Source organism: Thermobia domestica, chromosome 15 (assembly GCF_964235325.1).
Source record: "Thermobia domestica chromosome 15, izTheDome1.hap1.1, whole genome shotgun sequence".
NCBI lineage: Eukaryota > Metazoa > Arthropoda > Insecta > Zygentoma > Lepismatidae > Thermobia > Thermobia domestica.
The window spans coordinates 174,065,146-174,077,714 of record NC_137468.1 but is presented as its reverse complement, the minus strand read 5'-3'; the positions used below and the strand labels follow the sequence as shown (position 1 = coordinate 174,077,714).

General features: G+C 36.9%; 1 protein-coding gene across 2 annotated transcripts in view; it reads right to left on the bottom strand.

The window, feature by feature from the left end:
• LOC145671373 (uncharacterized) overlaps positions 1-5,264 on the bottom strand; it is a 292,592-nt gene extending 287,328 nt beyond the window's left edge. Inside the window, exon 1 of one of the 2 annotated variants that reach the window (XM_081740446.1) lies at positions 5,049-5,264. In XM_081740446.1, coding sequence (XP_081596572.1) covers positions 5,049-5,138 — 90 coding nt within the window. In that variant the 5' untranslated portion in view covers positions 5,139-5,264. The remainder of the gene's footprint in view (positions 1-5,048) is intronic. The other variant, XM_081740447.1, reaches the window with a different exon arrangement.
• Between the last annotated feature and the right edge of the window lie 7,305 nt (positions 5,265-12,569).

The following is a 12,569-nucleotide window of genomic DNA, read 5'->3' as shown; positions in this document are numbered from 1 at the left end:
TCTCTTTATATAAAAGAAGTCCTGACTAGCTGACTGATGAACGCCCACGCCAAACCGCTGAAGCTAGAATTTGAAATTTTCAGAGTACATAGGATAGTGAGAGTGGCCATTATTATATCGGTAGTAAAATATCCACATCTTCATGGGAATAAAGTCATAGCTTTAAAACGCTGGTGATCCAGATCATTTGGAAAACCTCTGAACTGAAATTTGTAGTAGATTTTTCCCCAAAGGCTTATTTTAGATGTTTCTAGTTTTTACATGACACAGCTAATAATTTTATTACTTTTATAAAGACAAAACAACAATTTGACTGGTTTTAAGTCCCTTTTCTTTTTCTTTATTTTGGAAACTAGACGAAATGTTGACCTAAAGATCTAAATTCCATGAATAATAGCCGAAAATCGGACCTAGACCGGGAACCATACTGATCATATAGCTACAAGGGAACCCTAATATACTAAGGTATAAGGACGTTATTTGTAGACAAATAGAGTTAATCTATGCATTAGATTTACGGTACGGAAGATGTTACACTAGGATTCAAGTCCTAGCTTGTCTTGGGCATGAGTGCTTTCATTGCATCTTTTCGTTAATTATCGTTACGAATCTATTTCCCAACTTCTAATTCGGCCTACAGACAGTAATCTTTGGACGTGAAACGAAGAAACAAAGTTGGGCAACCATATGATTTTACATTCTGGCAACCCTGTTATCATTTCACAAGTTTTCGCTACCACTAATCAACTTGAACTCTTCTTGATAAGGAAAGATATGACCTTGGGAGTGGATATCTACTTTTGCAGCACAAGTTCGACGTTCGTGCTTTAGCGGATTAGCCATTGGACAAAAGCTGTAAGTCCGGAAATCAAATTATAATTTAATTCCGTCTTTTTAAATTCATGGCGCCACTTAGCGTAGTTGCTAAGGCCCTCGTCTTTGGTGCGGGCGTTTCCAGAGTTCGATTTCCGGTAGTGACACGCGGCTGGAAAACCCTGAGTGAGGTTTGTTAGATTTTTCTCATTCACACCAAGGAATGTCGGGATGGTACCTAATATGCAGGTCCCAGGCCACTTCCTACCTTCCCTTTCCTCGGATAATGTGATCGCCAAAGGATGCCATCCTATGCCGAAAGCTCAGTAATCTAATTGCCAATCCTAATCATAATCAAGTCTATTAATTCTTTCCTGTCTTTCAGTAAGTTGTTTTTTCATTAACAAAATATTATTTTAATGACTTGTATTACAAAACTAAACTACCTGTTTGTTTCTATAGCCACTTAGTGTTATCCTTCATATGAGGATCTAACGATAAAATAAACATTATAAATAAATAAACGTATCTATTATAGGCTAAACTAGAACTTTGTGCCTTTAAGGGAAGATAATCTGTATTTATCATTTAATAGGAAAAGCAATGTAGATTTGCTAATAACATTACGTTGTTACTTCAATAATTTTATATTTAATGTTGATATTGGACAATAACATAATTATAATTTAATTTAATTATTTTTTGTATTAAATTTAATATGCAAGAGTATATATTTTTTGGTATACAAACCCTAGTATGTGAGCAAATAGTGGGAGGCGAAGATCATTTTATTATTATTATTGAAGTATTCTGCCTGTTGACAAGTCATGGGACCAGTGAGTTTTTTTTTCTTAGGTTCAAGTCTGGAAATAACCCCGTAATCGCCGCCATTGCCTATAAACATCAGAGTCTATAATACCATATACATCAGTGCAACTTTCTGTTACGCTATGGAGGGGAAATAAAAAGGAAAGAAAATGAATCCGCATTCGAGAGTTTGCGTGTTTTTCTAACGCGGAGGCAGTGAATGCAGTTTGAAAAGTTTTTATTCACTAATCGATAATTTCTAAGAAGTTGACTTTAATATTTGCTGTGATATCACGTAGATCACACTTTACATTACTAGTGAAACAATCGGAAAACGATTCTTAACCCATATTTTCATTATCATAATTCATATTGAGGACATGGTAATTTCGCCCTAGAGTGCTCATCTCTCGTGTAAGGGGTCCGTGGTTTGATCCCAGCCCACATGGGTTTCCGGTGGGCAATAATGTGAAATTTCTCCCTTGTTTCCTCCTACATTCTCATTTTACTAAGTTTTTGTGGTCATTCACTTTCATTCCCCCTTAGTCTTGTGGGGGTTAATTAAAAAAATAAACAATTAAGTCAAATTCAAAATTAAATGAATTGAAATGTTAAACGTTTATACTCTTTAGGCCAATGAATCCGATGATTAAAGCAAGTGAATGATCATGGATGAATTGGTGGAATGATAAAGTGGGAGGAAACGGGAATACTCTGAGAAAACCCACGGACACAATGTTGTTCACCACGAATTAGTTGGCCGGAGATCGAACCAGAAACCGCACGCACCAGAGGTAGGCACTCTACTACTGAGTCCCACTAAGTCTAATTGATACCGAATTATCTTCTTCATTTCACGTGGACCATGAAACTCAAGACACACGTGAATAAAACAATGTTTCCTACACCAATTTTCTCTCTCTAACAAATACATAAATGTTAGTCCCCTACCAAGTGAACTTTGTGGTAGATGGTTTTCTCGGGGTTCTCCCGTTTCCTCTCACATTATTCACTTCACCATTTCGTCCACTAGGATTATCATCACTGCCTCCCTTCCCCTTGTGCATAATTGTGGGACATTACATTAAAAAATGCATAAGTAAGAATAATATTTGGTATAATGTCTGAAAAACTGTTAAAGACAAGGCAAATTAAAATATGTGAACAAACTACTGTTCCAGAACCACTTTGTTGATAGGGCAGTCGCTAATCTAAAGTTTTGTATTTAACGTCTATTTCAGCACCAAAGTTATATGAGACGTAGGCCTACTTAAGCTTGCTCGTGGCTAAGCGATTAGTGTTCGCGCCTTTGACGTGGAAGATCCGGGTTCAATTCCTGGCGGAGCTCCACTGGTTCGGAACCAACATCTAATCTGTACGTTTACGTCTCATATAGCCTCGCTATTGAAAGGGACGATAAATTCATCAATTAGTCCAATCCGGCGTTGAATAGTGATGTATAGTTATCCACTCCAAGCTATGGTTATTCTGGTAAAATGAAGATAAGTTTATATGTATTCAAAGAGAAAGGCATGGTGTCTTAGTTGTAGAGCGCTCGCCTCAGGTGTGAGGAGTTCCTGATACGATTCTGAGACATGCAGGTTTGTGCTGAACAATTGTGTCTAGCTTTTCCTTACGTTCTCCCGTTCGCGTAATAATTCTAATTACACCAATTATCTCATTCACACTCGTTAATCCATCTGACTCTTTTAGTCTAACTGACACATCTGTGAGACATTAAATAAAATATTTTAATTTGTTAAGAGAATTCTGGTACTCATGTCCAAAATTATTGTCGCATATCTATAACTGTCTTCTGGTAAGAATATAATTTGATAATGATTTTGCAGGGTACTTTTAATACTGATAGTATATGTATAATCGGAAAATGTATATTTGTGGTAAATTTCATAGGTAAAGAATTAAAAAAATACGAAAATTATAATAAGTAAAATAAAATGTTGCTAAAGGGACAAGAAAGTTTTATTTTCGTTTTATTGTTCGTCTTGACTGCTCTTTTGACATGAAATTTTCCACAAACATGTCTTTGCCGATCATACACATACTAACATTATAAGAAATACCGTGCGAATTCGTTATCAAATTATATTCCTACAACAACATATTTATAGACATGCGCCATTAATTTTGGACATGACTGTACTTTAGGCTAAAGGAGACGATGATTAAAGCAAGGGAATGATGATGGAAGAATTGGTGGAATGAGAATGTGGAGGAAACGGGAGTATCCAGAGAAAACTCACGAACATAATCTTGTACACCTCAGGCAGTAGCGTACGCAGGAATTTATTTCGGGAGTGGGGTCCAAACTCAATATGACGGTATTTTATATTAAAATTTGTAAAATTGCTCCTAAAATTAGGCTAATTTTGCACAAAAGTCAAAATTTCGGGGGGAGGTCCGGACCCCCAGGACCCACCCTCTGCGTACATCCCTGATCTCAGGCTTACTTGGCCGCGGATTGAATCAGAAACCTCATGCACCAAGCGCTGTACCACTGAGCCACCGAGATCCCTAAGAGTAAATACAAGAAAATAAGTATTTGACGTCTTATAATTGTACCATCCATGCTGGAGGAGACAAGTGAAATAATAATAATAATAATAATAATAATAATAATAATAATAATAATAATAATAATAATAATAATAATAATAAAACCAAGTTTTCTAACCACTCTAACAGAACTGTTTGGCTCAGTGGTAGAGCTCTTACCTCTGGTGCGTGGAGTTTTCTGGTTCGATGCTCGTCCAAGTGTGTTTGTGGTGAAGAACATTGTATCCGTGGGTTTTCTCGGATTAGTCCCGTTTTCTTCTACATTCTCGTTCCACCAATGCTTCCATCGTCATATATTTGCTTTAATCAACGTCTTGCTTAGCCTAAAGGACATAATCGTAGGACGTTAAACTGAAAGAGTTTATTTTGTTCCATTTCTAACACAGCTGTTTTATAACTTTCAAAGAAATAAAGGCCTTTCCGTACATTTAATATTCAGTTGCCTCAGTTTTGACATGTTTGCTTGCCATTTCGGTTCTGAGAGATTAAAATATCTAGAAACCTACGATGGCGTCATTAAATTATTATGAGTTTTCTTTTAATGCGAGTCGAATACTGTATATGTGTTCTGAAAATACAGTTTCAAATTTTTGTTCACATGTACTAATATTTTCATAACATATGTGCCAAAACAGAGCTCCTTTGTCACTAAGCGGTTAGCGTCCGCACCTTTGGAGTAGGAGATCCGGGGTCGATTCCCGGTGGGAGCTCATGTGGTTCGGATTACACGTTAATCAGTAGGTCCACGTCTCATATAGCCTCGTTGCTGAACGGGACGTTAAACTCAAAATCAACATATGTGCCGTAACATACATTTTTTAAAAGTATTTAAAAAAATGTTGAGTACTCACCCTTGTTGGTTTTGCTAAGGTATTCGTTGCAAGTAGACCAAAGAGAATGATACAGAGGCAGGTGATCATGTTGTTCGTATCCTTGTACATGGTTTTCCGTGGACCGTAAATGATGTTGATGATGATAATGACAAAGTATGTCTGTCTCCTTGCAATCGCTGACAGGAAATGTACACCACACCTGTTCCTGGGACAGAGTTGATGCCGAGCGATGCCTTTATAGATTCCCGCGAACCTGTGCGGGCGGGGCTTACCAACGGTGGCAGCAGTCTTGCGCGATCTTAGGCCAATGGATAGGCGATTCGTAATTTCAGAGACGTACGGGCGAGTTCTCATGCTTGTGGGAGTTTTGTAGAACTATTTACATGGACAAACAAACTTACCGAGTAATTTTTTTTCTTTATTTCTTGGAATACATTAAGTTTTCGCGTCCTGTATTGTTATAACCCATATTACGTTTCTGGAATCTTAATCAAACTGCTCTCGATTTCTTTTGATTTCTCTCTTTCACACACACACACACACGAAACTGTGTGTGTCTGGCACGATAAAGTAGATACCGGTATATCATGCGAGCCTCTCAGTCAAGTACATATCCAATTCGTGTCCCCGAACTACTCTAAAAAGAGTAACATTTGGCAGCGTTATAATCTTATTAACACTGATTGATGGGATTAGTTTGGTGCGATATGGTCAGGGGTCGCGCTTCTCAACGTCAGTTCAATAATAAACCAGTTGAGAATGTTCCAAGAGTATTGCCAGGACGAACTTAAAGAGAATTATTAACTTCTATAGGCTTTATACTAATTGTTCTATGCACTTTATTATAATACTCATTAAACAATTCTTGTAATATATCTGTCCATTTATAATTTCCTTGAATACTAAATTTTTTCCACATGTTTTGTTTAAGAGTTCTGTTAAAACATTCTACGATATGTTGTTTTACGAAGACACATGTTCAAAATGGAGGGCTCAAAATTGAAAAATTCAGAAAATATCGTCTCTTTATGACTTACGGTTCCCGGTATATGGCTCCTTAAATCTCCCGAAATCCGAACATTTTTTTTTTTACCAATATCTGGGAAACGGTGGCCAGTTGGCCACTCTCCACAGGTTATTATTTCATACCAGAATGTTCACCATCCTCTTAAGTATTGATCAACACCAATATGATCTGTCTATGACTTGCAGTTTCCAAGATATGGCTCCTTAAAATCTCCCAAAATCGGCCAATATCTCGGGAACGGTAAGAGTGAGAGTGATCATTTTCTCAGATAGTTTTCGGTGCTCTATCGAATGGAGCAGTCAACATTAAAAAATTTGCAGATAACAGACATACACACAGACATGGATAATTCAGTAATGAACATTTTTAAGTTCGTTAAAAATGCCAATGGACAACCTGAATCGAAATAAAAAAAACGAGCATTATTTGAGATAGTTATCCTGTAAACATTGGCGTAAGTAGAATATTTTACTAGAGAGTCCATGGCTCATAACTAACTTCTGAAAATTCAAAAGTATCTTTCAGATCTTGTCATAATAACGTTTATTCTCGTTTTCAGGTACATTCTCAATAGTGCTGCTCTGGAGGCGCGATTTAAGGCTGTCTCGTTGCGAAAAGGTTTCGTGAAAGTATTATCTCGTATCCAAAACTGTCATGGTTTCTATTGAAAAAATTCTGTATCATGTTATGTCTTATCACAAATAGTAGGTCAGTTAGTTGATGTGGACATTAACGTTCCGTTCAGCGCAGTCGTTTCTTCGCTTTAGGTTTCGTCTCTGGATTTGAAAGGAGGATACAGTAGCTTAGTGCGGAGGTAGAACTTCTTCTGGTGTGTAAGATCCCAGGTTCAATATCCGGCCAAGTACATTTGTGGTGAACAACATCGTGTCTGTATGTTCTCTCGTGGTGCTCCCGTTTCCTCCCTTTTTCTCATTCCATTAATTATTTTATTACCATTTACTTGCCTTAATCATTCCCTCCATTAGCCTAAAGGACATAATCGTAGGACGTAAAACTGAAAATTTCATTCCATTTTTCTGTATTTGAAAGGTATAACTTGGGAGTTCACACCCACTACCACACAGTGGCGGATCCAGGGGGGCGCCTCCAGAAGAGGAAACTTTCTTATTTTATATATATATATATATAAATAAAACCCATCCCAGAGTTTGGACTTCTTAAAAGTAGCTCTAAGTAGCAGTATTCCAACCTACCGCCTCCCCCAGAAGTCCGTCTTGGATCCGCCCCTGCTACCTCAGTGTAGCAACAAATTTATGATATCCAAATTTTAAAGTCATATACCGGAATCAAAAGACGGAAGAGGGGGGGGAATATCAAAATAGAGTCAATATTAACCTTACGTACACTAAGGGGTTATACGTAATACCGCACACCAAGGTAAGCTTAAAAATATCTACCACATAAATCATTATTTTCTATCCCGGAAAATATAACATTTTCCTCCATTTTGTGGGATAGAAAATAATGATTTATGTGGTAGATATTTTTAAGCCTCGCTTGGTGTGCGGAGTTACGTATAACTCCTTAGTATACGTGGCGTTAATATTGACATTTACTAAGACAGAAAATACTGATTTATGTGGTAGATATTTTTAAGCGTCGCTTGGTGTGCGGTGTTACGTATAACTCCTTAGTATACGTAGCGTTAATATTGACATTTACTAAGACAGAAAATACTGATTTATGTGGTAGATATTTTTAAGCCTCGCTTGGTGTGCGGTGTTACGTATAACTCCTTAGTATACGTAGCGTTAATATTGACATTTACTAAGACAGAAAATAATGATTTATGTGGTAGATATTTATAAGCCTCGCTTGGTGTGCGGTGTTACGTATAACTCCTTAGTATACGTAGCGTTAATATTGACATTTACTAAGACAGAAAATACTGATTTATGTGGTAGATATTTTTAAGCCCCACTTGGTGTGCGGTGTTACGTATAACTCCTTAGTATACGTAGCGTTAATATTGACATTTACTAAGACAGAAAATACTGATTTATGTGGTAGATATTTTTAAGCCTCGCTTGGTGTGCGGTGTTACGTATAACCCTTTAGTGTGCGTAGGGTTAATATTGGCATTTACTAATACAGCAAATAATGATTTATGTGATGGACATTTTTTAACCTCCCATTGGCGTGCGGCGTTACACGTAACCCCTTTGTGTACATAGTTTCTACTTTTAATAGTATCACTCTGAAACCAGCAGATATTTTCCGTTTAGATGTACGACGTTTTGCGTCAGCTGTACTCGTAGCGACGCCTTGTGACAGAATCTTCAACTTTAACTGGAAATAACCTCGTGCATATTATGGTAACACGTTACACTAAGGGAGGTGGAATACTTTATGTTCATCACGAAATCTTTTTTTTTCTAATCTTGGTTTATTTTCTAGAAATTAAAGGTATTGAATGACAGACAAAACACAAAACCTGAGTTATGACATGATACTAAAGGAACGTCTATAAAAAATGATTATTCTAGTAAAAGTGTGGATAATGTTTAATCCACCTAACTCATAATAGCTTTGCGTAAACTGTAATATATTTAACACTATTGTCATTCAATAAACTCTTTCACAAGGGGATGTAACAATGTTTTAGGAGAGGCTTGATCATTCCTGGCCTCCTTTAGCCAGTTCTATGGCTGTAAGTTTAATAATTCCTTATACATTGATGAAATATAACTGTGCATAGAGAACAACAATTTGGAAATGAAATAGTTACTTGAAATCGCTCCACGATTATGCCTTCTACACTGAGAATATACCGTTATCCGGGCAGCGGTATATTCTACAAATATACGGATTCCTTCTGTTTACTACTGAAATCAGTACGGAGCATATGCATACTTTTCCTGCTTAAATGCTATATCATGCCGTTGCAGGATGTCTGACATCTAACAATCTTCCGTATATTACATACATATAGTATATTACATACATCAACTATATGTTACACGTGGCCATCTGTATGTGAGATCCTGACTGCCTATATGTAGTTCTTTCGTTCGTATGGTAAGTACGTTTACTCGGAACACTTACACGGAAAGTACGTATAAATTATATTTTTTTCAATAATACGTTTGCTGTACGTTAAATTCAAAAACTAGAGAATTTGCATATGTAAACTGCGTTTTTACGTACGCCACATAGTTTTTTTCTCAGTGTGGATTAAATTGGACGAATGATTAATAAGTGGGAATAATTATATAGGAATTGGTGGGATGAACATATTGGAGAAAACAGGAAAGCTCTGAGAAAGCCTGCAAACGCGAAATTCTCTACCACAAACATTCACACAGCAATCAATCAGCCCATGGACTCTTTTATCACTGGGCCATGATAATATGGCTAAATGTCTAATTATACACGCGTTACTTTCTTCGAATCACTTTAGCTAAATAGAGATTTCGTATGTCTATCACATGGAATTGAGTCCAGTTTGTGAAACGACGGTTATAATGTTTGATAAAATTTCTTTTACCACAAGTAGATAGTACCTAAAATTTGTATACGATCGGTATTAGCTATATTATCTCATTTTAAATTCCATATCTAATTGAAAAGCTAATTTTGGTGTTTATTACTGTATTACGCCGCATCTTTAAAATTCAAGGGGGTGGAAAAGAAAGTAGACAGAAACCCAATTATAAGCCGTCCCATTAAAATTTCAGAAGGATGAAGAACTAGTCAATTACATCCGGAGGAAAATCGTGATTTTATTTTACCACGAAAGAGAGTGGGTTATTTTAGATCTGATACATTGCTGATGTACGAGGGTCACTACGAAAGTTTTGAGATACGCATTGTTGTGGCACAGTATTTGAATTTCAACAGTTGCGTTCGGTAGTGGTATCCAGAGCGAAAAAAACGAAGCAACTTTCAACTCGCCTCGCTTATCGGCGTGGAAGTATCGGCTTCACTTGTTTGTTGATGTGAGCAGTCGGCTGTCTAGAATGGAAATCGAAAGGGAACATTTTCAGGCAATGATCATTTACGATTTCAAAAGTGGTTTGAACGAGACACAAAGCCTTGACCGTTTGCAGGGGCATTTGTGGACCTTGGTCCTTCCCGTGCTACAATTTTCCGGTGGATTGGTGAATTCAGAAGAGGCCGGACATCGCTTAAAGATGAAGAGAGAGCTGGACGTCCGGCAACAGCTGTGTTAGATGAAAACATTGCTGCTGTGGAAAAAATGATTCGAGAAAATCCTCGAACAACTTTCAAGGACATTGAATCTACAGTGAACATTGGATCGCCAGCAGTAACAAAAATTCTTCATGATCATCTTCGTTCAGGAAGGTTTCATCTCATTGGGTGCCTCACACTTTGACTGAACCACAGAAGCGCATGCGTGTGGAATGGTGTTAAGAAATGCTTGCAAGATTTGATGGAGGCAATTCTAGACGCGTCTCTATGACATTGTTACTGGTGATGAGACTTGGATCTATCAATTTGACCCTGAAAATAAACACCAGTCTACAGTTTGGATCTTTCCAGACGAAAATCCACCCACGAAAGTGAAACGACCGCGAAGTGTAGGGAAGAAAATGGTCGCAACTTTCTTATCCAAATCTGGCTATGTTGCAACTGTTCCACTTGAAGAACAAAAGACTGTTACTGCTCAGTGGTACACCACTGTTTGCCTAACAAAAGTGTTCCAGAAGCTTCGGGAACGGCGTCCAAGAACTGGATTGCGTGGGATCCTGCTTCATCATGACAACGCGTCCGCACACACGGCCAACATCACAATTCAGTTTTTAGAATCAAACTTATGACTCATCCGCCGTATATCCCTGACCTGGCCTCGTGTAATTTTTTCTGTTCCCCAGGATCAAAGATCGCATGCGTGGGAAGAGATTTTGCAGCCCTGAAGAAGCTGAAGTGGCTTACGAGAATGAACTTTCAACACTTGAAGAAAAAGACTGGCAACACTGCTTCCAAAAGTGGTTTTGGAGGATGCAAAAGTGTGTACAGTGTAATGGTGAATATTTTGAGAAAATGTAAGTGTTAAATTGATTTTAAGAATGTAAGTTATGTCATATCTCAAAACTTTCGTAGTGACCCTCGTAGTTCACTATTTTAAATAAACCTTGATAACTGTTTTAGTTCACTATTTTAATAACTATTTTAGTCCTGTACCTTGATAACTATTTCAGTTCACTATTTTAGTTAAACTTTGACAACTATTTTAATTAAATATTGATATTTATTTTAGTTATCTATTTTAATTAAACCTTGATAACTATTGTAGTTCACTATTTTAATTTAAGTCTTGATAACTATTTTAGTTCGTTATTTTAATTCAAACTTGAAAACAATTTAATTCACTGTTTTAATGGTGTGTGTAAAATGATTTAATTGTACTATATTATTAGCTTTAAACGGGAAATATTATTAGCTTTAAACGGGAAATATTATTAGCTTTAAACGGGAAATGTTAGCTTTAAACGGGATATATTATTAGCTTTAAACGGGAAATATTATATTAGCGTTTAATGGAGAATATTTTGTCCAAAGGTAAAAAAGGATACCAATTGATAGATCTTATTGAGCTGAACAAACTGATATGCGTGAGTTTTGAAATCTCATGTGCTATTTTTGAGAATGGAGGAACAGAAATTCATTTGTGAATCTAGGAGTTGGTGTTGTACGAGAAGCATGCCACTTATTGAAGTAAAACTGAGACTGAAATATTTTCTCATAAGCTGTATTATGGCCTAGAAAGACGATCGTACACAGTCTTGTTTATGAGATATAGTTAAAAGTTATCGTTAACGCTTAAATTTTAATTTATATTCAACTAAAATATTGTCTTACCGCTAGTTAAAGACATGTATCAGTCCATAAGTCACATTGAAATGAGAAAGATAATATTGCAATACCCCTTATATTAGTAAACAGGGCAAGGATGTGGACTTTCACCTCTCTTGTTCAACGTCTGTATAGAAGAAGCTATGAAAGAATTCTTTGATAAAAACTAGAAAGGCGTAAAAGTAAACGGCCAGGTTTTTCAGCACAATAAGATTTGCTGATGACATAGCACTGATAACGGAGAATGAAAAGAACTTGCAGGAAGCACTTTCAAACTTGAACGACCAACTGGAAGAAAACATGCCAAATGAAGATAAATATGAAGAAAACCAAAGTGATAAAGTACACAAGAGCGCGACAGGAAGAGGCAAACGTATGGAGAGAAAGTCGGTGTTAAGACGTTTCCCTATTTAGGAAGTCTAATATTCTCGGACGGAAGAAGTGGAAAAGACGTAAATTCCAGAATGGGCAGGATAAAGAAGTGTTCAATAGAAAAAGAGGACTACTAACATCAAGAAATGTGTCGTTGGACGTTCGTAAACCATTTATTAAAACCCTGGTATGGAGCATAGCATTTTACGGATCCGAGACGTGGACAATGAGAAAAGCTGAAATATCCAAGTTGGAAGCATTTGAAATGTGGTGTTGGCATAGAATGCTGCGCATATCATGGA